The 15,329-nt window shown below is 40.3% G+C and overlaps 1 protein-coding gene across 4 annotated transcripts in view; it reads right to left on the bottom strand.

The window, feature by feature from the left end:
• PC (pyruvate carboxylase) overlaps positions 1 to 15,329 on the bottom strand; it is a 2,844,646-nt gene that overhangs the window by 340,020 nt on the left and 2,489,297 nt on the right. For all 4 annotated transcript variants that reach the window (XM_044073797.1, XM_044073795.1, XM_044073794.1 and 1 more), the window contains exon 16: positions 9,685 to 9,934. In XM_044073797.1, the coding sequence (XP_043929732.1) occupies positions 9,685 to 9,934 (250 nt within the window). The remainder of the gene's footprint in view (positions 1 to 9,684; positions 9,935 to 15,329) is intronic.

The following is a 15,329-nucleotide window of genomic DNA, read 5'->3' as shown; positions in this document are numbered from 1 at the left end:
CAGCACTGCATCACTCTGAAGAGCAAGGTCCTAGTAGCAGCTACGGCCATCAACAATGATGGCCCCAAGGGAGGGAAGACCACAACGAAAAGCAAGGCCAAAATCAGGTGAGATGGTCTGCAGCTCAGAAGAATTATAACCTTTGCAAAACACAATTAAAATGTCATGTAACAAAGTATGCAAAACAACATTTTCCTCTTTACACTGCCCCAGCATATATTAAAGCAAAAAGAGATTCCCACAACAAAAAAAAAAGGTAAACAACCATCACCATTCAGTAAATAAAGATATTTACAAGCATCATATAAGGATTAGAAACATTTTAGTGGAAGAGAAATGCTTTCCATAAAATGTGAAGCTCAAAGGAGAAACCGTCCATAATGCTAACAAAAGGGATTCTGCAAAAATATCAGTAAAAAACATCAACTAAATACAGTACATCAAAAGAAAAAATGTGCCGTGGTACATAAATCCTAGCAGAAAAATTACCCAGAGTCAGACTGTTACACAGTGCAGAAAGGCAGATGAGAGCTTGAAATAAATGAACAACACTTTTTTATTGGCGTAGAGAGATTTTTTTCATTGGATTATTTACTCATTATTCGAAGGTGACTGTACACTTATTGGTGACTCTGTGGCTGTAGTTTCTAGCAGATGAGAGCTATACCCAAGAATTAAAATGGCAAGCCTAGTCAGTTAAAAATGAGAAAACACTGACCTGAGATGTGTAGAAAAAAGATTTAAAATGACCAGAGGAGCCGGAACATTATAGCTTACAAGTCCAAAGAGATACATAGGAAAGCATATACAATACCATCCAAAGAGGTACAGTAGCGTGAGGAGTCAGAATATGTGACTGCCCAAATGCGTCTTGCCACAAAGATGAGTGCTGGTAAAGGGGAGGAGTATGCTGGCCAGGCAAAATTTTAGGTAACAAGCTTCAGGTTCTTGACAGCCTTATGGCCTAACCGTAGAGGAAGATGGACCAAACATATCAAACATTTCTGTAACATTTTAAAGAGGTGGGGCAATTAAACTCTAATTAAACCCTTATGGCTGAAAAGTACACCAATGTGTTCTCCTACAATCCAGTATTAAGATACCTATACGGAAGATAAGGAAAAGTCTTTACCTTAAAATCACAGATATCTATCCACTATTGTAATACTTAAACAAGGGCAGGAGATAAAGCATTCCATCTAAACTGCCAAGCACAGACTTTCCTTAGGGCGACTGGTAAATCTTATTTTGCAGTCTGTAAAACAGTGGAACCACAGAATAATAAAATACAAATATACATTCTTCCATATGTATGTTAGGAATGAACTTGGGTTTTATTACTTTTTTTCTTCTCACTTAAGGCAATAGGAGCTGCCACAAATGTTCAGTATAAAAGGCAGGATATACCTTTTGGGATCAGCTATTGCATCCCATTCCAAACTCTTCACCCAATTTAATATATTCCAGGTCAAAGGGATGGCATTCAGCACAGCATCCTTTTAATAAATAAATAAATGAGACAGGAGTCAGGTGCAGACTGTATAAAGATTTTGATGCAAACCAAGAAGATAAACACAGGGAAACAACTTGATCAGTAATGTTTAAAATAAAGAATGTACAGATGTTTTCCTCCAATGCATGGACATATCAGCAGGCTTAACCATATCACTTATCACTGCCTCTCCTCCCACTTTTAATCAATACAGACTGGTTAAAGGAAACTGTGTTTGCAGCTAGATAATGTTTGTGAAACGTTTGATGAATGCTACTCCATGAACATGTTTTTTTCTCTCATGTAGTGATGCCAGAATAAGACAGACAACAGTCTTTAGTGACGGAAGTCAATTCTTATACACAGACTACTTTCTTAAGTGATGTTTCGGGCAATACAGTGTTCTTTCACACTGTACTGACTGAAGTCGGGCACTACCCAGAGTAAAATCCTGTAGTAGTAAGAAATTCAAGGTCCTTCTCTGAATCTCTAAGTGATTTGCCAGTGTTTTTAACTGTACCTTAGCACTGCAGCAACACAGTGCATAAACTCCTGAGCAGTACTTTCTCCCATCAAGAAACATTTTGGTCATCCCATTCCTATACAAAATGTTTTTTAAATTTGCAGCTTCCTAGCACTGAGGTCACTGAAGAAAAACAAGAAGTTTAACCTCAGAGATGTAAGCTTAGGCAAAGCATCTGTTTGTTGTGTCCACAGACTTTAATGGGCACACCAAGAGCATATGCGAAGGTGCACCGCTGAAGTCTATGGATGCAGTTCATGTTGCCCCTTTTTGTGACCGTGGTTTAATAACAAGTTTACAAATCTCATTCATAAAGTTTCCATATATTCATATGAGCAGACTAGCGGATAAATCACTGGCCGTGTCTCTCCAGGTGGCCATCATACATACAGCTACTGACATTAATGAGACTAAAGTACAGCACTAGTCCATCCTTTATTTGAAAGAGAAAACCATTTTCATGTCATCTTTTTTTCTTATTAATAAAAGGCCTTTAAGAACCACACAGTCTCAATCCCAAATTACTTACAGGATTTATGCATATGCTGTAGACTCTGTAACATACAGGAATGAGGCCCTGTCTGTGACATAGGCAACTGAGGTTGAGGGCAGGAGTAAAGGATTTTGAAAGTGGGGGTAGGATGGCAGAGGAGGAAATGTATGACCGAAGAGGCAGGACACAGCCTTACAGTGTCCCACTGAACACTCCTGGTGGGTGAGACCCCAAGACAGGCAAGTTACCAAAGAGGTGGGATGTTCATCTCTCAGAGCTCATTCAAGATGCAAGCCTGCAATCAGCATAGGGGCTGGACTTAATGTTTAACATCTGCAGTAGGATACATTCTTCACACCAAGCCTAACCTTGCCCCTGGCAGCCAAAGGGGAACAAACTGGCCAACTGGGCAGCCAGGGAAGAAACTCATAAAAGACAAAAATGATTTAAGCCTACAATTGTACAATGTTTGAGAACTTAAAAAACTAGATGTATTAGTGCATGCAAACAGCAACATGCATGTACACACACACACCTACCCACACATGCACTCTACTAATGAATTTTCTTCCACAACTTTTAAATTACTTTATTAGGGTGGGAAGTTGGCATAATGGTGAAGGTTTTTACCTTACAGACGCTTAATTAGTAATTTTTTTTTAATTTCATTGCATGTTAAACTCTCCTTTAACATGTTTTCCTGCAGCACAACCATTCTTTTAGAACAGAGGAGGGTAGATGGCATGTTCTGTAATGCCCATAGCTGCTGAACTGTTATGGTGCTTTGCAAAAGCCAAGCTACACTGTGTGCGAACAGGTGTACAACTCAAGTCCAAAACTAAAATTAATGAATCTCATTATATTTATTTCTTTGTATCTCATCCATCTCTACTCTTTGGTTTGCCCAGGAGCCAGGACTGTAATGTGTACCTGTTCAGCAGAAAAAAAAACTGTTAAAAGGGTCACTTTCTTGTTTTATCTCCTTCACTATTATCTAGTAATGTTAAACTGACACTATAGTGCCAGACGTGTCCTGCGACTGTACTCCTCACTGATATAACTACCTGTGAATTTGTTCATTAGATTTCCATGCTTCTGAAGTAGGATTCCCTGTCTGAAACTTTACATAATTTTAGGTATTACTACTGCCTGCTTACTGCTCCTGAATGCTATGCATAACCGATGGCACTTGGTTTTGAAATGTACAGCTCCTTAACTGTGCTATTGAAACCACTGTCTTGATGACAAAATTACAGACGGCACTATACCTGCATGCAGCAAGAATGGGAAGAAGTCAACATTTTCTGTTTAATGTTATGAACACAATTATTTTCACTTGCTTATGACACAGTCCATGAAAATAATGCATTCCCTCTCCAGGGCATACAATGTCTGTCGCACAAGTTCATTAATAAGTGATAGTGCCCAGCAAAACTGGTTTAGATGCATTGCACAGTGTCAGGCTGTTACATGATGTTGACAGCACAGCGCTGATTAGCCTTCCTTCAAAAAGGGGTACACCTGTGACTTACACAATCAAATGCCTTGGATCTTTAAACAGTGCACCTGTTAAGTGCCTTGGATCTTTAAACAGTGCACCTGTTAAGTGCCTTGGATCTTTAAACAGTGCACCTGTTAAGTGCTTTGGATCTTTAAAGAGTGCACCTGTTAAGTGCCTTGAATTTTTAAACAGTGCACCTGTTAAGTGGCCTAAGCTGGTATTTGTTAGGATGGCATCAGTAAGGGAGAAGAGAGTTGATCGGTTGGTTCTTTTCATAAAAAAATCATGCCGGTGGAATGACAGAAGACTGTGCTTATACAGAATAATCAATAGTTTGACCATGCACCACTCATACTAGCAGTTTGCTAAGGTGTGGTAGTAGTGCGAAGGATCTGTATTCCAGAGATACTGCCAGTGTGGAATATGTTGAGAATAAACACTGGGAATGAGAGACAAAGTAGTAACAAATCTGACATACAATGTAGTCAACATACTTCGATAATCCATGAGTGCATGCTGTCACTCCCAAGACTGCTATGACTTGGTACAGAAATAGTGAGCTTGGTTTTCCATTTCACTGAGACTCTTCTCAGGTAAAATGGTGGGAGACGCTGCTTGTATGGCCTGGCAGGTGTTATGCCTGGCAGGTGTTATGCTGGATGAAGTGGTGGGAATGTGATTAGACCACAGAATTCTTATGAAAATACTTTTTGGCTGAAAGAGGTTAAGCTACTAGACATTTTAAAACTGTCTAGTGCTTTTTCTGCTTCATTCCAAGCTCTCTTTGGATTCCTGAAGGCTACAGCTGTCAGTAACAGACTGCCTTCTATCTTCTAACAATTTTTTCTGTCTAACTTCAAAAGTTGAGGTACTGGATGTGATAGTATACGAATAGTTTTGTTATCAGACAAGGAATTTCATGACTAAAATAAAACATTTAAATTTCTAGCAATGTTTTGGGGTGACTTTTATTATCAGTGTTTTATAAATATTTAGAAACAGAATTACCAGTTAGCATGAGTTTGAAAATTTAGCTGCAGTGTGACTTTAAGTTAGGGAGTTATTTAGCTTCTCAGCACTTACTGTTGTGTATACAAACTCATTTCTATTGTGGACTTAGAGAAAGCATATGACAGGGTACCTATAGAGGAGTTGTGGTATTGTATGAGGAATTCGGGAGTGTCAGAGAAGTATGTAAGAGTGGTACAGGATATGTACGAGGGTAGTGTGACAACGGTGAGGCCTGCGGTGGGAGTGACGGATGCATTTATGGTGGGGGTAGGATTACATCAAGGATCAGCTCTGAGCCTTTTCTTATTTGCAATGGTGATGGACAGGTTGACAGACGAGATCAGACACGAGTCCCCTTGGACTATGATGTTTGCAGATGACATTGTGATCTGTAGTGAGAGTAGGGAACAGGTGGAGACGACCCTGGAGAGGTGGAGATATGCTCTAGAGAGAAGAGGAATGAAGGTCAGCAGGACTAAGACAGAATATATGTGAGTGAATGAGAGAGAGGATAGAGGAATGGTGAGGATGCAGGGAGTAGAGGTGGCGAAGGTGGATGAGTTTAAATACTTGGGATCAACAGTTCAGAGTAATGGTGAGTGTGAAAGAGAGGTGAAGAAGAGAGTACAGGCAGGATGGAGTGGGTGGAGAAGAGTGTCAGGAGTGATTTGTGACAGACAAGTACCAGTAAGAGTGAAAGGGAAGGTCTACAAGAGGGTAGTGAGACCAGCTATGTTATATGGCTTGGAGACAGTGGCATTGACAAAAAGGCAGGAGTCAGAGCTGGACGTGGCAGAGTTAAAGATGTTAAGATTTGCACAGGGTGTGACAAGGGTGGACAGGAAGTATATTAGAGGGTCAGCCCAGGTTGGAAGGTTTGGAGACAAAGCCAGAGAGACAAGATTACGTTGGTTTGGACGTGCTGAGGAGGGATGCAGAGTATATTGGGAAATAGATGTTAAGGATGAAGCTGCCAGGTAACAGGAAAAGAGGAAGGCCTAAGATAAGGTTTATGGATGTGGTGAGAGAGGACGTGCAGGTGGTTAGTGTAACAGAGCAAGATAAAGAGGACAAGAGGAAATGGAAACAGATGATCCATTGTGGCGACCCCTAACAGGAGCAGCCGAAAGAAGAAGAAGAAGAAGAAAGAAGATAAGTGGGCAAGTATCTAACCTGAAATAGAGGCTGAATCCTCCCTTTAAAATTGTACTGATATAGGAGGGGTGGGTGGTGTTTAGGGCCTTAACTAATGTGCAACACAGTGCAGTCAGCTGACATGCATGGACATCTGCTCGGGCACCACAAAAACAAGCACTATCCACCTGGGCAAGTATAGACAAACCATACTCAAATGCAAGAACTGAAGCTCAGAAAAGATGCATTCCAGCTCAGACCCGGGAAGCATTTACAAAAGAATACTTGATAAGATGTGTCAACACTGGGGATGTCATTGCCACACTTAAGAGATACAACAGTACCCAGGACAATAAAAATGCAACATTATATTCTAAAACTGTCAGCCTCAGGCACTTTGTTTCTGACCTTTTTGTCCCTAGAGACAAAACAAAAGGCATTTAGAGTGATACTGTTAATGTCTTTTTGTCATTCCCTAATGAAAGTCCCTGGGAGAGGATTTGCTGAAATGACGCAGTCCTCTTAGTATGTTAAAGGCAGAGAAAGAAAGCTGGCTCCACACATTACATACAGTCCAAATGAAATTTGTTCTGGCCCCATCTTGGGGTCAAGTACATCCCTAGGTCTTGATTACTGACCAGGCTCATCTAATGTTCACTCAGTGCAATACAAATGAAATTGACTCACATTTCCGCCCCTCTGAATGGCACTGTTTTTTTTTCTCCTTCTGCGTCATTCTTTCCAGCTAATCCCAGTGTCACCGTCCATCATCAGGTCCACCAGCATTTCCTACTGTCCTCAGACTGTCTTCCATTTTAATGTTGGAACCAGTGTGGAACCTATGAGCATTCTGGAGGCTTGTGCCATGGACTGCTTCCATCAGGTAAATTTTTCATTTATGACGTACTCCTTAGCTCCCCTTTCCTATGTTTTTTTTGTTTTACATCTGCAGGTTATGCCAATTAATGGACCACGTCTCCTCACAAGGAACACTTAGAAGAATGGCATGCCTCCCTGTCAGTGCCTCAGATTCCCAAGCCATTAATCACTTGGGAAGTTAGGGCTTGCTTTTTCTCTCTTTATGGCATGGTGCTGGCTAGCGTGAAAGGCACCGCTGATAGAGATGAAAAAATCCGGAGACTGTGATCTCTATGCTTACTGAGCAATCAAAGATAAGAATGGGATTTCCCTAAGCTTTACTTGCAATAGTGAGGGGGTTCGTTTGAAATCCAAAGGCCACTACAACTCCAAAAGACAGTGTTGCTGGGTCTGAAAAAGTTCCAAGGGCTATGAAATCACCTCTTTCGATGCAATAAATAGGAGGCCTTAAATTTACCCAAGCCTTACTTATAATAATGAAAGCAGGGAACCATTAAGTGGAATTATATGGAGGAACCAAAACAATGTCTTGGGGACTGTTAATATAAGCGTGCTGAAACCTCTTTTGGCATTTTCATACAAGACTGTATAAGATAAGGTGGCATTCAGCAATAGCTCTCTAACATAATAAGATGTCTGGGAAACTGGCCAAATACATTACATCTACCCTTGAACTTGTTACCAAGGTTGGGGCTCAAAAGGCTAAGGTGGACCAGTTCACTTAAATTTTACTCACTCATTAACTGTGTAAGTCTAAGCTTTAACTCCCTCGGAAGAAGCTGGCCAGCCCTTTATTTTGTAGAAACTTTCAAACACAGCAGCAAATATTTCTTGTTTAAAACCATGTTAAATACAAGGTATCAGAAAATTTCATCTTAAAGCATACATGATGGCAAACACATTTGTCAAACGAACAAGAGTCCATCTAATAACCACACCAGAAATGTAAAAGAAACAGCAAAAGTCCAGATAAAACACAGATTTATTACAGACTGTTAAGCACTTTCGCCCCCAAATGGAACTTCTTCAGAACTCAGTTTTGCTGTTTCTTCCACATTTCTAGTGTGGCTATTAAGCAAACATATTTATATTGATATCTGACCTCTGTCTCATGCAGCTAAAGAGATACTGAATATTACTTGTATACTGTTTATTTGTATTATAATAATTTTCATATTTCTCAAAATATCTCAACATTCAGATAACACAGACAGAACTGCATAGCCTAATACAAAAGCTCACAGTTACAAGAACATCCTGCTAGCAGTATGTGTCTTGCTTGAATGTTTACTGAGAGATCATAATATGTTTATACAAAATTACAAAATTAATATTCGCCAACGTTTTTGGCTTACAAAATCCAGTTTAAAGCATAGAACTGAATGAATGCCACAGATGTAAAGATTCATTTATCCTGAATAGTTTTGCTATTTACAGTTTTCTAGCAACACTTACAGTTCCAGAGAAATGGATATTTGTTTGAACTGTAAGGTGATAACTTTATTTTTTAAAGGTTCAAGCCACACCTACTGGGAGTCAAAGGCACACACTCAAAAGAGCTGCAATTAAGGGAATGAGTTAACAAATGATTACACTTCTGATAAATGCAGAATCAATGAATAATAACAAAACTGCCCTATCTTTAATAGGATAAGAGAATTGAATATGGTTTTCCTCCCAAATGTCCAACTTAAAAGTGTTATTTTTTTTAACCTATGAAGGGGGAAGACTATCTGCCACCACAAGTCTTTTTTTCCAAAGTACCAGCTTTTTGGACCCCAACAAAAACTTTATGCTTCAAGTTTAGGCCATAACAAAAGTCACTCCACAGTTTATGTACAAATTGAATTCACAAGTCTAAGATTAGTTATCAAGTCTAATATTAGTTATCTGTGATTCAAAAACTAGTCTGAAGCAGAGCAGACACTTCAGGTACATTTCCTCTGACTGTGGCTTTTGACATTGGTACTATTAAAATAAAAAAAGTGTGGTTCAAGATTTTTGCTGCATCTGTGGCACTATCCCCTGCACATACTCAGTAAAGTGCACAGGAAGGATGTGCAATGGTCTGACTGCAGAGTATGCCTCACAGTTCTGCAAGGGGCATGTGCGGTAGTATCTCCAGTCTCCACTGGAGAGATCACACAAACCCAGAGTGCCCTTGGATATATGCAACCCTTCCCAGCTCATCCATCTGTAGAGGTGAGCAGGCCACACCCATTCACTACTACTCCCCTCTCCATATTAAGCTCCTCTAGTGCCAGGGCCACTAATCAAATTCCCATCACTTGAGTCATACTCAGGGCTCCATTCCTCTATGCCACAGATCCAGGTTTAGTTTTCTTGCACTAATTCACTGCAGCAAGATTTTTTTCTAACTCCCCATGGTTCTGGGACAAGAACAGTCATATAAAACTTTACACTGTTTCCTACAGCTTTTAACAAACACCTGGAAATTCTGATGGGAATAAATGGACAAGAGTATCACTTTTTGTTTGAAGGATTAACTAACCAGCAGTTTCTACAATGACTGGCTGAAACTCTAACATCATTCTGTATCCACTCAATGTAAAATACAAATACATCAACATAAAGGAAGTCATACCTGGCAATTTTTAGAGGCTGCAAAGCTAACATCATGTTTCCATTACCTGTGTCATGGTCAGTTCCTTGTGCACATGCCACCACAGCTCCCATGCTGGGCTGGGAGGTCATTCCAGACATGGAGTCCACAGCTACATCTACAATGTCTGCGCCAGCTGCCGCACATGCAAGCATGGAAGCCACTCCTGCTCCTGCCGTGTCATGCGTGTGCACATGGATCGGAATATCTGGGAACTTGTCTCGCAAGGCTCCAATCAACAAAGTCGCAGCTTTTGGTTTCAGCAGACCTGCCATGTCCTGCAAGATCACAAGAAAATCATTCAGAAATGGAAACTTTTAAAAAAAGATATTCTAACAATACAAAAATTAAAATCTGAAGACTTGAATAAAAGCACTGCTATATTATCAAACCAGTGACCCACTTCACTCTCATTCTTAAACAAACTATAAGCTACTGTAGTTTGGGAGCAAAGTCCTGCTGGGCAAATCCTTATCCCAGGCCTTATGAGCCTTCTATGGTGGGTGAAAGAGAGCACTACTGACAGAGATGGGACAGCACTTGCAGATTCCTGAAGGTGAACACCTTCAACAAGCAGTACTCTGTGTTCACAGCTGAAAGTGTAAGCATGTGTTCCTCACAAAAAAACAAAAAGGAAATGGGAAAAGAATAATTTGTCCCCAAAATAATACTCCAAATGATGGTATTTCATCCCATGCAGTAAGCCATGGTTCCTATGATAATGGGAGAATCTGCAAAATGCAAAGCAGGAGGATCAGACGGTAGAAACACTGAGGAGCCTCACCCTCAGAAAATAGCTACTTTAATGATTTTAAGATGATAAATTGTGCACCGTTAACACATTGTTTCCAGTAGTCTGTGGTTTGATTCTCCTCAGCCTCCATCTGCCTGCTGTACATCTGACTAAGAGCAAGTCGTTTAACCAGATATTGCTCTAAGGCAATAGGGAAACCAGGCTAGGCTCCTCAATGGTCCTCTTGGCCACATGCTTAGTAGCAACCTACAAATGTGTATCAAAATGCTTTTACAAAACACCTCTGAAAACCCACACTACTACTTCAATGAAACACAATGCGAAATCTGCAATGAGCGGAGATAGGCTACAACAAAAAACGTTCAGCATTCTTTAAATGGAGTAGGGGAGCCTCAAAATACATCACTCCTTCCTCTCAGTTTCTCCTTTTTACAATTGTGGGGGGAGCAGAGCCTAATCAGTGTCTGAAGAGTTATATACTCAAATTAATTTAAAACAATTACTTCAAGGGAGACGATACTGACGCCTAGAGTTGTTCATATGCAAAAAAAAAAATCCTTCAACCTCACAAAAAGAACAGAATAAAGATTAATACTTACATTTTTCACACATGTAGAACAAAACCTGGTATTTAAATTTTTTCAATGATACAGAATACAGTTTCTTTAACTTTTAATCCATTTATAACTTGGCATCTTAGTAGGTTAAATGTTACAACAAAATATAAAACAATTAATGTATTAATAGCAAATATAAAGAATAGCTGTGTAAAATCATACCATAATGATAGATGTTCTTCGTTTCTTTGTTGCAGTATACATAACATAAGGGAGTTCCCCACTGTAGGTGGCCCAACCTTGGCCAGTATACAAAAGACTTTACTACTGTAGGGCCTGTGGTACGTCGCATGTAGGCTGTGATCGGACGTTGGTCATAAAAGTGAAGTACACGCACACCATCCTCAGAACTAACTGTCCCAGGAGGAATGCCAGCCTAAGGAATCATCCAAGAAGAAGCAAGGCCAGAGGGAAAAAGGGAGAGATAGGAATACTGCAACAGAGAAGAGAAGGACATCTATCGTTATGGTAAGATTTTACACAACTACTCTATGTCCTTCTATTCATCTGTTACAGTATTCATTACATGAGTGAGAATACCAAAGCTCATGAAGTAAGGGAAGAAGCAGCAGCTGAGGAACATTCCAGGAAGCCCTGCAGTATGGCTCTGGCAAACCCTGCTCTAGATTTAAAAATTGCATCTAATTTAAAGTGTTTGGTAAAGATATGGTCTGAGGTCCATGTAGCTGCTTCAAGAATTCCTTTAGTGTCGTACTCCTTGAAAAAGGCCCCAGATGAGGCAACAGCCTTGGTGGAATGACTCCTAACAGGGAAATGGAGAGTTTTACCATGGTGAGTACAGCAGAAGGAAATAGTCTTGGAAATCTAGGAGAAAACATTCTGCTTGGATACAACCCGCCCCAGAGCCCTGGGGTGGTAAGAAACAAAAAGCTGATCTAACTTTCTAACAGCTTTGGTTTTTATCCAAATAAAATCCAAGTTGCCTGTGGACATCTGAAGTATGGAGGACCTTCTCACTAGAGTTCTGAGGGGGAAGGGGAAAAGGTAGCCAAGTGTGTGGACTGATTTAAAGATAGGTCATTGACTACCTTAGGCATAAATTTTTTTTTTTTTTTTGTGCAAGAAGACCCTGTCTTTGTGGAAGACCAGAAAGGGTGGAGAAACCATAAGAGCATGTAGCTTAGACACTTGTCTGGCTGAAGTTAAGGTTATGAGTAACATTTTTCCAGGAACAGTACTGAACAGAAGCTGAGGAAGCTAGCTCAAAGGGTGGGAGAGTCAGCTTTTCAAAAACAAAGTTAAGATCCCAGAGAGGCGGAACAGGTTTCCTGGGAGGTCTAATGTGTAGGACACCTTTAAGAAATTGTTTGGCCTCAAATCTGCTAGCTAAGGGGAGAGACAGAAGCAGATAGGCAGATATGGCTGAAATATGAGCTTTTACTGAACAGTAAGCCAAGCCAGCACTGAGCAATTCACAAATAAATCAAAACCAGGGGAATGTCCAGCCTTTATTTCTCCAAATCTTTTGGGTTTCTAATACTATGACGGAAATGGACCCCATTCCAATGTCAAAGTATGATTAAAGTTCATGAAATTAGCATTGTTTCGGTCTTTGATGTGAGCCAAAACTGCTCTTCGCAGCACCTGCAATGTGTCCAGTAGTGACTCTTTCTGCAATTTGCACGGGGTTACATGGATTGGTAACATACCTAAATACAATTGTAGATTCTTTTTTATAAGACCCATTGCTCCTATTACTATTGGAACTGTCTGGGTATCTTTCTTCCACATCACTCTCGTTTCTGCCTGCAGATCCTGATATTTTATGACTTTGTGTCTCTCTGTATGCAAGATACTGTAGTCACTGAGTATAGTGATTTCAATGATCAATGCTACTTTTGTCTTCTTTTCTTGGACCACTATATCCAGTTTTCTAGCATCTATCTTTTGAACTGTTGGTAATGGATGATCCCATGTGATACAAACTTCATCATTATCTATGATGCTTTGTGGCTCATGTTTCCAGTTTTTCAGCCACTTCAATACCATAATGCTTACACAATCCCCAGTGCAACAGTCTTGCCACATTACTATGCCTTTCAGCATACAGTTCCCGTGCCATTAGTATGTCACAACCAGCAACAAGGTGTGCGACTGTTTCCAATTCGGTTTTACACACCTACATTTGTCTGTTTCTCCCACATATTCAATGTGTATATTCATATCCAACGTGTATATAGCCCACTGTATTGGGCTGCCAATATTAAATTTTCATCTCTTGGTTTGAATTCACCTCTCCTTAACCACTCCTGCGCTCATTCCTGATCGACATGAGGTTCTTCCAGAAGTTTTCTATACCTGCAACTATATTTATGCTTTTTCCACATTCCTTGCCTTCTCATCTGGTCCTTTATCTTATATTCCTTCCTTTGTTTTTTTGGCACATTCAGTTGCTGCTTGTTTTTATCTACTTCTGGTTTGATTTCCATTCCTGCTTGAAGTCGATATGCTTCTGCTAAATTAAGCACAGAAGTCATCTTAGATTTACTTGCCTCAAGTTTCAAAGCATTCACTACATTTGGGTCTTGTGAGGTCAGCAGATATGTGTGGAGTCCCACAATTGCAGATCTTTACATGTTATCAATTTCAAGGAGGCCCATCACTCCTTCGGAATTGGGGAATATATAATCTTGGTATACACTGATTTTTAAAAATTATTTGGTGAGCATGATGCATCCTTCTTGTTTTCCTATCTAATCTATCCAGCACATTTTGGGGCCAGTCAATCACTCCAAAACTGTAAGTCAGGACAGGAAGAGCAAATTGGTTTATAGTTTGGATTTTGCTCCTAGATGTTAACGCTGTTTTCAGAATTAATTTAAGTCTTCTAAAGTATTCCTTACCAAGTTTTATTCACATTTGCTCAAATTTTATTTTTGATCCTTCATCAATTCCCAAATATTTATAAGCTTCCTCTTGTTCCAGTTCTTTTATATCACACTCTTGTCCCAAACTGATGTTTTTCTGGTGCTGCAGTTTTCCTGCTTTAAAGGTTGCTTTTTCACACTTATCAAGACCAAATTACACCGTTACATCATCTGAAAAAGTTTTGACAACCTGCAGCAGTGCTTTCAGTTCATCTGATGAACTATACAGTTTTAAATCATTGACAAAGAGAATATGAAAAGTCTTTACACTTTGTTGTTTTCTAGGAGCCAAATTACAGCCTTGGCCTAAACTGTTAAGTAAACAGCTTAATGGGTTAATGGCAAGGCAGAATAGCAACAGTGACAGACAGTCACCCTGAAATATCCCTCTTTGAATTTTTATCCCTGGGATAATAATCTGTCTTTTATCATGTCTTAATTGCAAAGTGGCCTGCCACTGCTTCATGGTCACTGTAATGTCACTGAATTTCCGATGTCATTTCAGACACCAGAATGAAAGCATCTTCCATTTTGCTAAATAAGATTTTCTGGTATTTGGTTTCCTGACCTCCTGCAGGACTGCAAGCACGTCCTCAGAGAATATGTGTCTGAAAGGGATTAGTACCCTATCACCCACAGGGTCAACTGGAGAGTTGCTAAGTGTGGATGTCCCTTTGCCTTGTGTGAGGAGGTCCATTTTGTGAGGTAATTTGTGGTGACTGCCCTTGGCTAAATGCAGGTGGGAGAAGGAACCAGTGCTGTCTTGGCCAGAACGGAGTCACCAGCAAGATTTTTGTTATGTCCTGCTTCATTTTGAACAGGACTTTTGGGATGAGGGGAATGGGAAGGAATGCATATAGAAACATCCCCTTCCAAGAGAAAGAAAGAGCATCCACTTTCCAGACCAGAGGACGAGGCTCTCTGAAACAAAACTGTGGAAGTTGTCTGTTCATGGGGTAGGCAAAAAGGTCTGTTTGAGGAATACCCCAGTGGTGAACAATGTCTAGAAACACATCCCTTTGAAGCATCCAATCGTGGGATGGTGTTTGGGACCTGCTCAGGTAATCTGCCATACAATTTTGAGAGGATGGGATGTACACTGCCTGAAGGCTTACCTGGAATTTTACTGCCATCTCCCAAGTTGGAAGAGCCAGTCTGCATAATACACAGATTTTGGTTCCCCCCTCTTTGTTCACATACCAGAGGACTGTCATATTGTCTGTGAACAGCTTTGGAGGTTCTGGTTGGAATAGGGGTGGAAAGTCTGCATGGCCAACAGCAGCACCCTCATCTCCATTACAGTGATGTGTTCCTTCAAATGAAAGGAAGACCAGATCACTTGTACTTTCAGGTGGCTGAAGGTTGCTCCCTAAACTATGTTTGAGGCATCTGTGCAGATCTCTTGATGAGGAGC

This window comes from Protopterus annectens, chromosome 6.part0 (assembly GCF_019279795.1).
Source record: "Protopterus annectens isolate FY-2018-M chromosome 6.part0, PAN1.0, whole genome shotgun sequence".
NCBI lineage: Eukaryota > Metazoa > Chordata > Ceratodontiformes > Protopteridae > Protopterus > Protopterus annectens.
The sequence above is the reverse complement of the archived record's forward strand: the minus strand, read 5'-3'. Positions and strand labels throughout refer to the sequence as shown.